Consider the following 16,923-nt stretch of genomic DNA (forward strand, 5'->3'; position numbering starts at 1 on the left):
AATGAAACAGGTTACTACGAGATGATTATTTGGGTTATGGTCGCACCCACACTATGGGCTTGTCTACACTTAACGGGGGATCGATGTGCGGCGATCGATACATTGGCAGTCTAGTGAAGACCTGCTAAATCAACAGCAGATCGCTCTCCCGTCGACTTCTGTACGCCACCGGATCGAGAAGAGTAAGGGGAGTCGACTGTAGAGCGTCTCCCATCGATGTTGCGTAGTGTGGACCCCGTGGTAAGTAGATCTAAGCTACGTCGAATTGAGTTACGCAATTCACTTAACTCAAATTGCGTAGCTTAGATCGACTTTTCCCTTTAGTGTAGACAAGGCCTATGTATACGACACATGCCTGTCCACACAAGTTCCCAGGAATTCCTACCATGCCTTTGGAGTTGCTGGTTTTGTCTCTGACCTTGCAAACGCTTAACACATTTGACAGGCTTCAGAATAGCAGCCATGTTAGTCTGTATCCGCAAAAAGAAAAGGAGTAGTTGTGGCACCTTAGAGACTAACAAATTTATTTGAGCATAAGCTTTCGTGAGCTACAGCTTACTTCGTCGGATGCATACCGTGGAAAATACACAGAACATGAAACAATGGCTGTTATCATACACACTGTAACAGCGTGATCAGGTAAGATGAGCTATTACCAGCAGGAGAGCGAGAGGGTGGGAGGGAACCCTTTGTAGTGATAATCAAGGTGGGCCATTTCCAGCAGTTGACAAGAACATCTGAGGAACAGTGTGTGTGTGTGTGGGGGGGGGGAATAAACATGGGGAAATAGTTTTACTTTGTGTAATGACCCATCCACTCCCAGTCTTTATTCAAGCCTAAGTTAATTGTATCCAGTTTGCAAATTAATTCCAATTCAGCAGTCTCTCGTTGGAGTCTGTTTCTGAGGTTTTTTTGGTTGAAGAATTGCAACTTTTAGGTCTGTAATCGAGTGACCAAAGAGATTGAAGTGTTCTCCAACTTGTTTTTGAATGTTATAATTCTTGACGTCTGATTTGTGTCCATTTATTCTTTTACATGGAGACTGTCCAGTTTGGCCAATGTACATGGCAGAGGGGCATTGCTGGCACATGATGGCATATATCACATTGGTAGATGTGCAGGTGAACGAGCCTCTGATAGTGTGGCTGATGTGATTAGGCCCTATGATGAATAGATATGTGGACACAGTTGGCAATGGGCTTTGTTGCAAGGATAGGTTCCTGGGTTAGTGGTTCTGTTGTGTGGTATGTGGTTGCTGGTGAGTATTTGCTTCAGGTTGGGGGGCTGTCTGTAAGCAAGGACTGGCCTGTCTCCCAAGATCTGTGAGAGTGATGGGTCGTCCTTCAGGATAGGTTGTCGATCCTTGATGATGCATTGGAGAGGTTTTAGTTGGGGGCTGAAGGTGATGGCTAGTGGCGTTCTGTTATTTCTTTGTTGGGCCTGTCTTGTCGTAGGTAACTTCTGGGTACTCTTTTGTCTCTGTCAGTCTGTTTCTTCACTTCAGCAGGTGGGTATTGTAGTTGTAAGAATGCTTGATAGAATGAGCTGTAGCTCATGAAAGCTTATGCTCAAATAAATTTGTTAGTCTCTAAGGTGCCACAAGTCCTCCTTTTCTTTTAACACATTTGGAGTCTCTCCATTGCCTTCCATGGGCTTTGGATCAGGCCCAAGTGATTGAGTGATTCCACTGAAGTCAGTGGGACAGCTCCCAAGCTTAAAGTTAAGCTTGTGCCTAAGTTTTTGCAGGATTGGAGCCTTGATTCACAAAATTTGTGGTAACAGGTAGTGGAAGTAAAACTTTGGCTTGTTTTTATTAACGACAGAGCCCCCGCTGCCACGTCCCATTCTGATCTTTGCTGACTAGGCCCCCTGCATTTCATAGATCTGCTCACTCGTAAAGATGATGGGAATTAAATCAAACTTCTGGTTGCTGAATTAACTATTGAAGGAGCTCCTCTGAGCTCCAGGAGCGATATGAAGGAAGTCAAAGAGATTCTTATGTTTGCGCAGCCAGAAAATCCAGTGCCCTGAATAAAGTTTAGAAAAAAATATTTATCTAGGTTACCAAGAAAAATCACCTCCCGGCCTTCTGCAAGCGTCTCTAACACGTCTCCTGACGCCGCCGTGAACACACACCCTTCCTCCAGAACGGCAGGAATGAAAACAGACAAAAAGCGTTTCTCATGCAGGGGCTTTTGAGCTGAGGCCAACAGACTGGATCGAAGCTCTGGGGCTGCTCAGCTTTAGATCCAAATCCACACATCGTGCCTGGTCCTAGCTCTGATGGAAACACACAGGGCTGATTTTTCTGTGGGGACTTGTTACTATGAACGACAGGCTCACAATAATCTGTCTCGGAGCAAGAACATTGTCCGTGAAAAGTGAATTCACACGCTCAGCGAGAAATCCCTTGCCTCTTTCATTTGGCACAAGGAAGAAACTTCAAGCCATACGCCTGTATTCTCTCCTCTTTAGAGACCAAAGCCTGAAGTCAATGGCACTGACGTCCTCACCACGGAGGAGGCCTGCCTCGCACATTGAGGATCCCAGTGTGGGAGCATGATCTGGTGGGTAGAGGAAGACCTAGAGTCAGGACATCTGGGTTCTAGGCCACCACCTTGTTGAATAGCCATCAGCAAGTGACTTAGGCTCTCCACCCTCCCCACTGTGTGAAATCGGGGGATAGTTGTCTACATCTCAGTGGGGCTTAATTAAAGCATTTTGAGAACCTCTGATGAAGTTACTATTCGTATAAAATTGCTGACGTGCTGGGAGTGGTTGTGTGTGCAATCTGTACATCGTTTCCCGTAGAACTTGAACTCCTTCCTTTGGGGGTACCTATGCTGGAGCTGGAAAGTGTCAACTCCAGCTCAAGGAGACGTTGCATGGCTTCCTCTGATTGAGCTGGTATGCGAAAAATAAATGTAGCCACGGCAGCATAAGGGGTGGGAGGAGCTAGCCACCCCAGGTACCATCCTGTTCAAGACACTAGGTTTGTACTTGGGTGGCTAGCCCCTCCTTCCTCTGAGGCTGCCACGGCTACATTTCATTTTTAGCATGCTAGCGAGGTACCGTGGGAAATTACACCATCTGCTCTGTGCAGATTAGGGTCGCCAGTTTTGATTGGATGTATTCTTCGAGGTTTCGTCCCGTGGCATCACCATTTAACTATTTAACTAAATCATCATTTAATTAAAGACTAGCTGGATTCTCCAGGATAACCCTACTGTAGATGTTCCCTCCGTGTTCTGGGGAGAGCAAAGAACCCTTTTGCTATAAAAAGGCTAAATTCTCTGTTGCATTTCCCCCTATGATTCGGATAAGGCTTTTTACATTAGAAACTACCTAAGTCTCATTTGCCAAGTCTGAATTGCTGTTGATGGGTGCTTGGTGTAATGCTTCTCATATGTCCAGTCATAACTTAAAAATGTACAGTGCGGGTGGACAAGCGAGGCACTGTTGTAAAGGGGCCTTTTAATTAAAAAGTGTTGACAATAAAGGAAACCCTCTAACATTCCTTTCAGGAATACACTGTATAATTGTTCCCAGGTCTCTGCTGATGTCTGATCCATCATTCAGGCATTCCATGTAAATGGGCAGTTTTGTTTAAAAAGCAGTTTGGGGTAGATTCAGGGATCTAGGTATTTTTTTAAAAAGGAATCATTTTTAGGCTGAAACAATGAAGTAACTCAACCTTCTGGCAATGCCACCCTTCGAGCACACCGTTTCTGATCAATGTTTACTGCCCTGTCTTAGTGTATCGCCATAAGGTTGCCAAACATACATTGAGCTGTTGAGCTGCGTAGATTTTCTTCTTTGGATGCTGCCTTGGCTTTAACTTTCACTGGGAGTTTAGGTTAGGGTCCCCTCCCCAATCATCTTTGAGCACGAAGCATTTGAGCTCAGCCTCAATGGACACCTTGAACAGTTGATCTCGGCAGTGGAAGTCTCACTTTGGCCCAGGAGGAATATTTATTTGAGCGGTGTGAACTTTGTAGGGTGATCTCAAACTCAGGAGATCTGGGTTCAGTTTCCAGCCAGGGGTCAGCACCACCATGTTGCGCGACGGACACTTGACAAAATTACCGGACTTAGTGACGGGCATTGGTGGGGGGGTTATGTAATTCAGTCATTCAAGCCATAAAATAGCGCACATCATTTTCCATTTTCCAGTCACCTAGTTAGCTAGCTAATAATAATAATAATAAATTCAACTCACTTCAGTGTTTTTTAATGTACCTCGCTGCCTCAGCTAGTATAGGGAGACCTCCCAAAGGTTGCATGAGGCTAAATTCGTTGTTTATGATGAACTCAAATACTATGTTACTGAGTTCCGTACAAGTACCGAGGGAGATGTTTGGAAAGAGAATGAAGCCCTGATCGTGCAAGGTGCTGAGCAGCTGCTCTGAGCTTCTGAGGGCCCTCAACAGCCATTGGCTGCAGTGCGAGTTCAAGATACTTAGGACCTTCCAGGACTGGGCTAACTAACTTCAGCTGAAGTTGATGGCACTCAGAAATGTATCCCGTGTGTTGTAAATTGTTGGGTGGATATGTAGGTAGGTAGAGCCATAGATTAAAGCCTGCTATATCTGTGCATGGGTTTGATTGGCATCAAAGCATCATAGGAAGTAAAAGGTACCCCTGCTGCATTTTATTGGGCTTGCAATTAGTAGAAACAGTTTATACATTTATTAAATATGGAGGAAATGCTTTTGAATTACGACTTCTTTTTTACAGGGTCTACAAAAGATCAAAGTTCTGTGATCTATACACCAGTAGCAGTTCACTAATAAAAACTACGGGCCAGATTGCACCTGGGCCCTGCATGGATGATCAGTTGTGTGTGGGGGAAGGGTACCAGAAATTCTCCTTCCCCACCCTTTGAATCTCTTTTTAGACTTTCATTCTCTTTCCAGATATTTCTTTATGGCCCCCATTACTGCAAATGGCTTATCATCATCCCTGTGTGATGGCTGAGGAATGAAGGCCTCGCCCAAGGTCACACAGGAAATCAGTGGCAGAGGCAGAGCCAAGAATAGAAACCTGGTCTCCAAGGGACCACCAAGCACCTTCACCAAAACCATCCTTCCATGATGCAGTTCCTGCTCCACTTTCGCACACTCCATGCTCTGCTGACAGTAGGGCCTTGCTGGGCCTCTTTGGGCACAAAAGGGGCTGAGGAGGAGGCAGGGTCTTGGCCTGCCCACAGGTCAGATGCAGGAGGTGAGGAGCGTGGCTGAAGGGATGAGACCATGGGGGTTCTAACCCTGTGTGTCTGGAATTAGGCTCCCATCAGGTTCGGTGCTTCCTGGTGCGCCCGCTGAGATGGCCCTGTTCTACCTAGCCTACCAACGTGGGACAGTGGATAATTGTGTAGGGACCCATTTCATTACAGGGACCTGCAGTGCCAACAGCTAGAAAGAACCTCTTTCTTCTTCACCTATTTCTAGCACCCCGGGCGGCTCCCCGTCTCCGCAAGCAGCTCCCCGTCCTTGCTGTTGCTGGCGGAGGTGCAGCCAGGCAGCTCTGCCTTGGTTCCCACCTGTCAAATGGGGATGATGTTTCCATTCTCCCACCCTTTCTGTCTCGTCTGTTTAGCTTGTTAACTCAAGGCAGGGACTGTCTCTTACTGTATGTACGTACAGAGCCTGGCGCAATGGGGCCCTGATCTCAGCTGGGCCTTCCAGGTGCTACTATCGTATAGGTTAAGAATAAAGAGCATGTATTCACACAGGGAGGAAAGGGGCAGAGTGTGTGGTTCAGTGCTTCAGACAGATGCAGGGAACTGGGAATCCTGCGTTCCAATCCTGGTTGTGACATTGACTCCGTCAATGGCCTTGGGCAAGTCAACTGAGCCCAAGTTTTCAGAAGTGGCCTCTTCTTTTGGATGCGTCCTCGTTTTGGGAGCCCAGCTTTAGACAACCTGTGGCCTGATGGTTTTTTCTTTTTTTTTTTTTTAACAGTGAGGTTCCCGTAGATTCCAAGGAGAGTTGAGGGCACTGAGCACCTCTGCAGACTGGGTGCATGATGCCCAAACTGGGCCTTTCCCGTGACAACCTCCATCTACCATACATCCTCCTGGGAATTGCCCATCCCAGAATGCAGCTGATTTCTTTGGATCAGGCCCTTTATGCTGTGGATCTGGTGTGAGAGGGAGACTAGAGTGGCTTCCTCGGCAGCACTTCAGTCTCTGTGTCAAAACAGCCCTGCTCCCACCCCTATTCCTTTGTCTTTTACCATCACTCCTTTTCTCTTAGGTAACCCTCTAGAGGGCAACCTGCCCGATTTGATCTCCCTAGAAAGTAGCTCTACATGAAGAGCAGCAAGAGCTTGGTGCGTGATCAGATGGAATAGATGTCTCTCTCAACGATATCGGTGGTGCAGTGGTTCCCAAACTGTGGTCTGCGAGCTCCACCCAGGTGGTTCGCGGATAGTTTCCCTCTAAGGTGCGCGCCTGGGTGGCCACACATGAGAAAATGAAGGGCCACCCACCTAATTAATGGAGCCACGGAGGCGTGGCTCCACTAATTAGGGGCATGGACCCTGGAGAAGATGCACCTCACAAGGTGAGGTGGTGGCCTTGGGGGGAATAGGGGGTAGTTGGGAAGGGGCAGTGGGGTGAGAGGAGGGGGTGGGGGGAATTTGGGATGCGCAGGGCTGCAGCAGCCAGAGAAAGAGGTGACTTTCCCCAGCTCCAGGGTTGCGGCTGCTGGGGAGAGATGGCCCTCTATCCCAGCCCCAGCTCTGTGGCGGGGGAGAGACCCCCTCCCTCCCAGCCCCAGCTCGGGGGCTGCCGCGGCGGAGGAGAGAGGGCACATCCATCACATTAGAAAGATTAGACTACTGATATTAAAATAGGAGTTGTGTGCTTTTATCTGTAGAACAAAAAAACATTTATTATTACGGGTTTTATTCAAAGCCCTTTACAGTAGTTGGCTAACGGTACAAACAACATTTGGAAAGATCATTAAGTGGTCCGCCGAGACCCTCAGCAATTTTCAAGTGGTCCATGAATATAAAAGTTTGAGAACCACTGCTGTTGTGTCTAGCAATTATGGTGAGGTGGGCATTAGAAAAGCACCAGATGGATTTCAAAGGCGCGCCCTCAGCTACTTCAGATGTTCAAATATTACTACTGAGGACTGGGATTTTCAAGAGAACCTAAGGGCATTGGGGGCCCAACTCTCCATGAAATTTGCGTGCTGGGCTCCTTTTGAAAATCCCATCCATAATAACGATTTAAACCAAGAAAGGGGATAGTCAGGCCCTGGCTGTGGGCTCGTACAGCAGAACTTGGGTCAGAGGCTGCAGGATGATTGATCAAATAGGAGCTGAGGACTTTCAGTGCTTTGCTGGCTCTTGTCCTCAGGCTGTACAGGTGGGTTTTGTTTTTTTTTTTTTTTTTTTTTTTTTTTAATGCCACTGCTGTTGCTGGATGCAGAAACCACCTGTAGTTTAATGTGATTATCACTCTGCCTCAGCAAGGAAATGAAGTGCTCCTTAATGTGTGTTTAACAAGGCTAAACCTGGAGGGCTTCATGCCAGAGCCTGAGAGACACAAATGCTCATGTAAAGGCGCTGGTCTGACATCAGGGCAAACACTTAATACATAGTTGTATTGTTTGCCGGAAGCCACACTTATGCAATCGCTCCTGCAGGCTAATCTGAGCCTCGATTTTTTTTTTTTATTTTTATTTTTTCCTCTTCTCTCCGGAGATCCTCCCAAGGTAAATTCAGGCGCATTACTTCACTGAAGCACATCGTGTTTTTATTTTGCCTTAAAACTTGGGCAGTGGGCCCAGCTGTTATGGCGGGTTTTGTTGTTGTAAATTGTTCGGGGGGTGGTGGTGGTGCAGGATTGAACGGGCGGTTGGATGGCCTATCGGTTTATGGGGGAAAAAAATGGATTTTGTGATGTTTTTTAGAAACCTCTTTTCCCCCCTCTACGTTGTTGGATCTTGCCACGAACACCTGATCGATTCCCTCTAAGAGGATAAAACCTGTAACCCAGGGGAGAGCTCCTTAGGCAATAATGCTGAACGTCAGCGCTGCCTGCCAGTGAATGCGGCTGCTTCTGAAAGGTAGTGGGTTGACGGAGACAAAAGCCTGGTTATCCATCAAACACTTCCAGCCCCAGCCCTGACCTAGAGGGGAGAGGGTAGTTTGGTTTCTACAGCCAGTTGAGTCCTTGGTCTTTCTGGTGGAGGGTCAAGCGTGGCGGTGAATTTGTGACGTGGGCACCTTTCTATAGGGAATTGGACTGAGACTCGCTGAACTCATTTCTCATTGGCCGCCCAACAGCCAAGATTGACTGAACGTGTGGGGCTGGGGCTTTCAGTGGGCCTATGGAAGTGAAAAACACCAACCTCTAATTGATTTGAGTGCATAACTCTCCTAGGCTCCTTTGCAAATCTTAGCCTGTATGCATTGTGACTAATGCTCCCTGCTTACTGATCAATGGGGTGAGGGAGACACCCCCCCCATCTTTAGCTTCCTGGAGCCCCCTTTGCTCTTGCAGGGGTGCAGCTATAAATGATTTCAGTTCAATCACATTAAAAGTGTTGCTTCCTAGACTGCACTGCTTCAACAGCTCTGATTATAATGTGGAAAGTACCCATGTAAAGGAGCCAAATCCCATTCTCAGAAGTGATTTAGACACGTAGGAGCCTAAATCTGATTGAAAGTTATGGAGAATGTTTGCCTTCCTACCAGCTGTGACATGGCCATTGATCCAGTTTTCTTTATTAACACAGTCACACAGACTACTGTTTAGCTTGGTCTAATGCTTTCAGTGGTTTTCTTTCATCACATATTACAGGCCAGTGTGGTCTAGAGATTAAGTGGCTAGAAATCAATAGCTGTTAGCCAAGATGGTCAGGGACGCAGCCCCATGCTCTGGGTGTCCTGACTGCCAGAAGCAGCGACTGGATGACAGCGGGTAGCTCACTCAGTAAATAACCCTGTTCTGTTCACTCCTTCTGAAGCATCTGGCGCCAGTTACTATCAGAGACAGGATACTGGACCAGGTGGACCATTGGTCTGATGCAGTATGGCCATTCTTAAGTGCTTGATCTTGCCCCATTGATATTAGTGGGAGCAGGGGGAAGCTCCAGAGTAGCAAATCCGGAAGTCAGCACTTCTCATGTTCTTCCCAACCCTGTGACCAGCAGCACAACTGAGGTCACTAATTCTCAGCTTCAGGTTTCCCCACATGTTAGATGAGGTTATTAACAAGCACGCAGTGGAGCTGGAAAGATTAATTCATTGTGCTTTGAGATCCCCAGACCGCAGCTGCTACAAAGTATAAATATTTTTGCAGGTAATACAGATAAAATGGCTACTTTGATATCCAGCTGAATGTCTGGCTATAGCACAGCGTTTTAAATAGGGACTGGAGCCAACAGGCACTCTTGAACCTTTCCACTGTTAGTGTCTGACATCATGACACCCTTTTCCTGGGTTGCTAAGTGCTGAAGTCTGCATCTCTCTCTAAGCAGCACCTGCCTTTCCATAGCAGGAAGTCAGCTCTCGAACTTAAGCTCTTATGGAAGCATGCAAACAAACCCTATATATTTCCCCACCGCCCTCTTCTGTCCTCACCAGGTGTTTCACGAAGTAGCACTAGCTGTTTGGCTGGTTAGCTCCAACCCTGAAGCTCTGGTAGATGAGCATGTCCGTTCAGCTTGCAATGCTGGGGCTGAGGGGAACAGGGAAGGTTTTATAAATGGATAGATTGCAGTCAGTTGCCAAAACAACCGAGGTACTGTATCTACAAAGGTGAGTTAAATGGAAACGTTCCAGGGGCTTCACTCTGCTGGTTATGTTTGCATCCACCTAATGAATATCTGGAAATATTTTGACAATCTGTGGTCCCTTTTTATCTGTAGAATTACACATAATTAGCAGCACTCAGGAACCCAGACAGGTGTGTGCATGTACAAAATGAGGTACAGTCTTGTGTGTGTAGTGAAGAGAGCATTTAAAATGAATGTTGATAATAGTGCAAACCATAGAACGCCTGTTACATAGCATCTACCCAGTGCTATTCATCTTCAAAGCACTTTATAGACAAATCAGTGAGCTTTGGATTAGGACCTAAAGTCGAGGGAAAGATTCCCGTTAAATTCAGTGGTGTTTAGATCATATATTATGGGCCAGTGTGGTCTAGAGATTAAGTGGCTAGAAATCAATAGCTATTAGCCAAGATGGTCAGGGATACAGCCATATGCTCTGAGTGTCCCTAAACCTCTGACTGCCAGAAGTTGGGACTGGATGGATGACACCCAATTGTGCAACTCTTCCCTATTTCACAGCTGGGAAACTAAGCAGAGAGGCTTCTCCAAGACACTCTGGCAGACCGGAATTAGCCCCCCAGAGTTGCTCGCTCCCACTCCTGTGCTCAGAATACGGTACCTCTCCAACAGGATTTACAACCTGTATGTTCAGCAGGTTTATGGTAGCAATATGGAAACAAAGTTATGACATAACTTTATTTTCACATGGAGTCCTTGGTATGATTGTTTGAAAGCCAGCTGTGGCCCGTAGATAAAATTCATCCCTGCTCTAAACAAGCACAATCCCATTGTCCACAATGGCGTTTCACTCACTTAGATCACAGATGAATTTGGCCCCATAAATGCCTGGACACCAGCAGCCCTCTATTTACCCTAGGCAGATTGAGTGGCCAGTTGGTAAATTACTGGTATGGATTTGAACTAGTGACCAAGAACTGACAGATGCAAGATCCTGTTACCAATCCTTCGAAATGTCCAACCCTCTCTCATGGGCGATTGTTTGGCATTTCTTGGCACACCGTCCAAGAAAATTACCCATCCGGTCTGCACTCCGAAGGCCCTGAAACGTGTGTTTCTGTAGTCATGAACAGTCTGCTAGTTGGTGAAAGCTGGGCATGACTTTTCCTGAGTCGGGCCCTTAAGGAAATATTTGCTCAGCTTCCCCCCAGCTGTAATGCCTGACTCCCACCATGCTCTGAGGGCTTTCATCCTGAAATGAGAGCAAAGCAAATGCCTGAGATGCCTTGTGCAGGTTTCTCATTAAACAGGCACATAGTGCTAAGCAACAGCTTTAGTTGAAATGGAAATGGGGGGCAGTGGGTGATGACAAATGCAGCTTTGTGGAGAATTTACGCTATCTTTGTGACACTGAGCTGTCAGGTTTTAGCAGAAGAGTTGCAAATTCTCTGCAAAACTCCCTGGACAAGGACTGGGGGAGCTTTTGATCCAAAATCCTTCTTTCAGGGTGAAAAGATCTATGACCAGACTAAATCATCATGTTACAAAAGTAACTTGGCCTTGGTTACACAAAGGAACCATTCAGTCAGAGCAGAATGACCCAGTTATGGATTCTGGGACAGAGTTATTTTCATTTTTTTTTTTTTTTTTTGACCAAAGAGAGTTGAACCATTTGATTGAAACAACCTTGCGATTCTAACTTTTCGCGCTGGGGCAAACATTGGAAAAAGCAGCCGCCGGCTTCCCCTCTGCCCGTAACTTTCTGAATTCCCATTCTCAGTTTATTAAAAAAACTATTAATAGAACTATTTACTATTGTAACAAATCCATAACTATGAGCTCTCCCTGTGGTGCACAGACTAGCCAATTAGTACTTAATAAGGACAGAACTCAGATCCTCCGGCTCCACCAGCCAAAGGCCAAGGTTCTCAAAAATCAGTGACACATTCTGGCCCTGTCGCAGTCACTGGGAGTTTTGCCATGAACTTTATTGGGGCCAGGATTTCACCTTACGTGCCTAAAGTTAGGCTCCTAAATCTCTATTTAGGCTCTCAAGTGGCCTAATTTTCAAAATGTCTGAGAATCCAGCAGCTCCCGTTGAGCCTGGTGCTCCATACTTTTAAAGATCATTTACTTAGGAGCCTAACTCTAGGCTCCAGGTTTCATAATCTTGGTCCAGATTCTCATTATTTAACTACTAAAGGAGAATCGCTATTAGCTGCTAGCAGTATAGGGCATATGCTATAAAGTTTAACCATTCTGATTCCATTAAGCAGAAAGGGATGTAACACACACATGGATGCCAGCTCAATGCAGTATTAATACAAATCTCCATCCCCCACCCCTCTCAAAACATGGCATACATAAAAAGTTATCCATCAAAGGCATGATCGTCTATTTGCAGGAAATGATTGATACCTATTTCTATCATAGATGACAACAGCAGCCGTTGTCCGCCAGGTCTATATACACAATCCAGGGTACTGCCGTTGTGCTTCATTGCCTTCTCGTGGCCCAGTGCATCGCTGGGATAGCAGACTAGGAGAACCACAGTAAGCTGTGTGCTGGGGAGCATACATGCCCCGTAGGTTCCCATGGTGATCGTGAGCTCCCTAGCTCCTGGCACCCAGTGACAACTTGTCAACCGAATACTGTGTCAGTTCAGTATGTTCTCCATGCACCCACAGAACAATGACCATGTGTTGACGGTCTCTCTAAGCCTGCTGCCCAGCCCCTTTTACCATTGCCCTTTTCATTCCTCTTCCTTCAGTGGCAGGAAGAGCTCCTGCCAAGACCCAGGTTCAGGGATTTGTGTTCCGTGTGATGCCACAGTTGACCACAAACGCAGCAGGCTGTACAGCCTCCTGCTCTATTAATGATGGCAAACCTGACCTCTGCTTTCAGGAGGTAAGGAAGGGGGCAGAAGTGGATCTATGGTTTTGCAATGATGCCATCAAGCCCCACAGATGAAAGGTGCTGTAGCAGTATAAAGGATTGTTGTCAATGCAAAAATGTCAGTTAACTGGAGCCTCCTGGCCTCATGGGTGGAGACTCAATTATGTCCCAGTTTTTTCCTGAGAGATGGAACCCAGCCCCAGCAAAGGCGATTCCAGTCATGACCTCGCTTCTCTTCCCAGAAACTGCACCTGGTGTTTGCAGTTTCTTTCTTTGGTAGATTCTGCTTCCGCAAAGCTTTTCGAGGATAGTGTGGGAAGGGGAGAGAGAGATCTTCAAGGAGCCTCAGTGGCCAAGATAGTCCTAGATTAGCATTTGTCTTTACTTGTTAGCTGGCTGGTTGAGTGTGTGGTAAAGCTGTGCAACTTATCATTTTCCCCATCTCACCAGTTGGTTTCTCTCCATTTAAAAAAGCCCTATATTGGGCTCTGGGTTAGCTTTAATTTTACATGACACAAAGCAAACAGATACCAAGAACTTGCCCATAAAGTGTACAATATCTCAGTGGAGTGTAAGAAAACGAGTAAGGCACACTCCTGATCAGTATAGACGAGATTCAGCCCAAGCATCAAGCACTGAGGAATGATTTAATCGTGATAGGTTGGAGGGCATTATATCTTTAAATCAAAGAGTTGAAATAGATTTTGTGGTCTCTATGAAGTGGTGTTCGGATCCTTCCACTATTGAAGGATTATTTTAATGGCTAAGGTTACTAGTAACACACAGAACGCTGACAGGGCTATAAAGCGTTTCCTACATTAACATGTACAGGCTATATGTTTTCCCTGAGAATGCTACCACATGAAGTAGAAAGAAGAAGCAAACCAAACTCCCACAATCGATCCAGTCACACACATGTCCTGTCCCACTTCAGATGCATTAGTAAGAGTGGGCTGGATTGCGTACCTCATTTCACTTTGCCATTGTGGCTCTGTTGTAGGATGTGCCATCTGTGGGATCATAATTGACTGCAATGTGATTTAATTACAGTCATGGGTTTTTTTCCACCTAGGATGAAGAAAGTAATTTGATGATTTAAATCTTCCTTTGGCATAAAGGTTTTTTTCTTCCCCCTCCCCTCGGAAAACTCTAAAAGAGAGAGAGTGCAAAGTATTTTACTTATTATCATAGATACATGCTGTAGAATCTCATGCATTCTCCTGTTTGCCAACCCCAAACCTAATCATTCTCACAAATCTCGCTTTACCTCACTTGTCAGCAAAGATTTAGTGGGGCGAAATCTCCTAAGGCTTCATTGACATTATGGAATGTTTACTACAGAGATTTATCACAAATAATCAAAATTGACACAATTGTCAAAGTACATTTGCGGATGCAGTAGCCTTTTTAAAATAGCCTCTTTGTTCGTTTACTGAATCACAAAATTTAGTACTCCTGACTGAGGGCTCGTCTCCACTAACCGGGGGATCGACATGCGGCGATCGATCCACTGGGGGTCGATTTAGCAGTTTTAGTGAAGACCCGCTAAATCAACCGCCAGTTGCTCTCCCGTCGACTTCGGTACCCCACTGGAACGAGAACCATAAGGTAAGTCGATGGGAGAGTTTCTCCCACTGACCCAGCGCGGTGTAGACACTACAATAAGTCAACCTAAGATATGTCAACTCCAGCTACGTTATTCATGTAGCTGGAGTTGCGTAACTTAGGTCGACTTTGCTCCGTAGTGTAGACCTGCCCTGAGTCTCCCAGTCATTGGTGCAAATCAATGAGGAATGTAATACTGTGTATGGCATATATGAGAATCTTCTATTCTTTTCCAGTTGTTCTCCCTTTATATGCAAAACAAAGTCCTAAAGATTGCAGTATCACTATTTCAAGCGGTAGTGGTTTGGACAAGTACTGCAGAATACAATTGTTCATGATAATAGAGAACCCTCCTGTGTTTTCCACTTTCAAGGTCAGAATTGTCACTGTGCCAAGGTTATGGCCTGATTCTTTTGCTATTCCAAATATCAGGAGTTCTAGGCCAAATTGCAACGTGGACTTCGAAACTCACTGTCTTTGTAGTTTGGTTGCCTGTTGCCACTTGTTTCCAATTTATGCCAATGTTTCTCCTCTGAAACTCAGTTCTGTGGAATGGTAAAATTGCACCTTTGGCATGCATGGAATTTGCTTACTTTATTCCGTGTGTCAGCAGTGCTGAGCACTGTACATTTTAAGGTGAATAGCTTACTTGGGGTTCGAAGAGTATCCTTACTCACACTGGGTGAAATCTTGCCATGGACTTCACTGGTGCCCATGACTCCCCATGGCAGGAGTGGGGCCAAAATTCCATGCATGGTACAGTACTTTACTCTGCAATCGGTTCATTCATTTCAATAGAACTATTCATGGTGTAAGGTGATTACAATCTGGCTCTTGGTTAAGACCCAAATATCTGATGGATAATTGTCCAGTTATCTCAAATGAGTGCTGACAGTAGCAATTTCAGTGTGTGTGTGTTTGTTTTTTTAAAATCATTCTTCTTTCTTTGTCTAGTTGGAATCAAGATGACGACAGCTGCACCACTGGGCAATAATACCTTGTCTCCAACAAATGTGACCACAAAGTCTCAAGAAGAAATTCTTTATCAGAGTAAGAAAAATATTGCGACAATGGATATATTTGAGTTGCATTTTAAACGCCATGTGTCTGGGGAAGATTTTGAAAAGATGTCCGAAAACATTCCCATGTACAAACATTGTTAAACAAGGGACTTATATAAAACTGCCACATCACCCTTTGAAAATTCATCCTCCTAAAGATAATCAACATTAAATAGAATAAAATGGATTTCAGTGAGCTTGTTTTAAAAAAGTGTGGGTCTTGAAGGTCCTGTTTAAATGAAATTGTACTAGATTTTTGATGTGTGTTTTGATGCTTTCAGCTATTAGACACTGGCTACTTGAAATAAGGAAAAAAGTCTTCTGTTACTTATAACTTATTTTTTATTAATTGTTTTTATTAAATCTAATTTATTCGACATCATTTGCTAGTCTTGCAGAATTTACTAGCCCAGGCACAAAGTCTAGTCATCTGCCCTCTGGTAGGAAGATTATAATGAATAACTTACGATACGTAGAGCCCGATCCTCCAAAGACTTAGGTATGCGCTTAACTTTCTGCCCAGCAGAGATCATAACCTCATAGATTCATAGATATTTAGGCCAGAAGGGACCATTATGATCATCTAGTCTGACCTCCTGCACAATGCAGGCCACAGAATTTCACCCACCACTCCTAAAAAAGACCTCACATCTATATCTGTGCTATTGAAGTCCCCAAATTGTAGTTTGAAGACCTCAAGGAGCAGAGAATCCTCCAGCAAGTGACCCGTGCCCCATGCTACAGAGGAAGGCGAAAAACCTCCAGGGCCTTCCAATCTGCCCTGGAGGAAAATTCCTTCCCGACCCCAAATATGGCGATCAGCTAAACCCTGAGCATATGGGCAAGATTCATCAGCCAGATACTACAGAAAATTCCTTCCCGGGTAACTTGGATCTTACCCCATCTAAAAACCCATCACAGGCCATTGGGCCTATTTACCATGAATATTTAATTACCAAAACCATGTTATCCCATCATACCATCTCCTCCATAAACTTATCGAGTTTAATCTTAAAGCAAGATAGATCTTTTGTCCCCACTACTTCCCTCGGAAGGCTATTCCAAAACTTCACTCCTCTGATGGTTAGAAACCTTCGTCTAATTTCTAATCTAAATTTCCTAGTGGCCAGTTTATATCCATTTGTTCTTGTGTCCACATTGGTACTGAGTTTAAATAATTCCTCTCCCTCTCTGGTATTTATCCCTCTGATATATTTATAGAGAGCAATCATATCTCCCCTCAACCTTCTTTTAGTTAGGCTAAACAAGCCAAGCTCCCTGAGTCTCCTTTCATAAGACAAGTTTTCCATTCCTCGGATCATCCTAGTAGCCCTTCTCTGTACCTGTTCCAGTTTGAATTCATCCTTCTTAAACATGGGAGACCAGAACTGCACACAGTATTCCAGGTGAGGTCTCACCAGTGCCTTATATAATGGTACTAAAACCTCCTTATCCCTACTGGAAATACCTCTCCTGATGCATCCCAAGATGACATTAGCTTTTTTCACAGCCATATCACATTGGCAGCTCATAGTCATCCTATGATCAACCAATACTCCAAGGTCCTTTTCCTCCTCCGTTACTTCTAGTTGATGCGTCCCTAGCTTATA

General features: G+C 45.2%; 1 protein-coding gene across 6 annotated transcripts in view; it reads left to right on the plus strand.

Moving 5' to 3' along the window:
• Positions 1-16,923, plus strand: part of NCMAP (non-compact myelin associated protein) — a 47,627-nt gene that overhangs the window by 26,602 nt on the left and 4,102 nt on the right. For 4 of the 6 annotated variants that reach the window (XM_075121304.1, XM_048825745.2, XM_048825744.2 and 1 more), the window contains exon 2: positions 15,207-15,302. In XM_075121304.1, the coding sequence (XP_074977405.1) occupies positions 15,207-15,302 (96 nt within the window). Of the gene's footprint in view, positions 1-2,510; positions 2,568-14,041; positions 14,256-15,206; positions 15,303-16,923 lie in introns of those variants that run through there. The other 2 variants (XM_075121307.1, XM_075121306.1) reach the window with 2 other exon arrangements.

The sequence above is a fragment of the Caretta caretta genome, chromosome 19 (genome assembly GCF_965140235.1).
Source record: "Caretta caretta isolate rCarCar2 chromosome 19, rCarCar1.hap1, whole genome shotgun sequence".
In the NCBI taxonomy this organism is placed as follows: Eukaryota; Metazoa; Chordata; order Testudines; family Cheloniidae; genus Caretta; species Caretta caretta.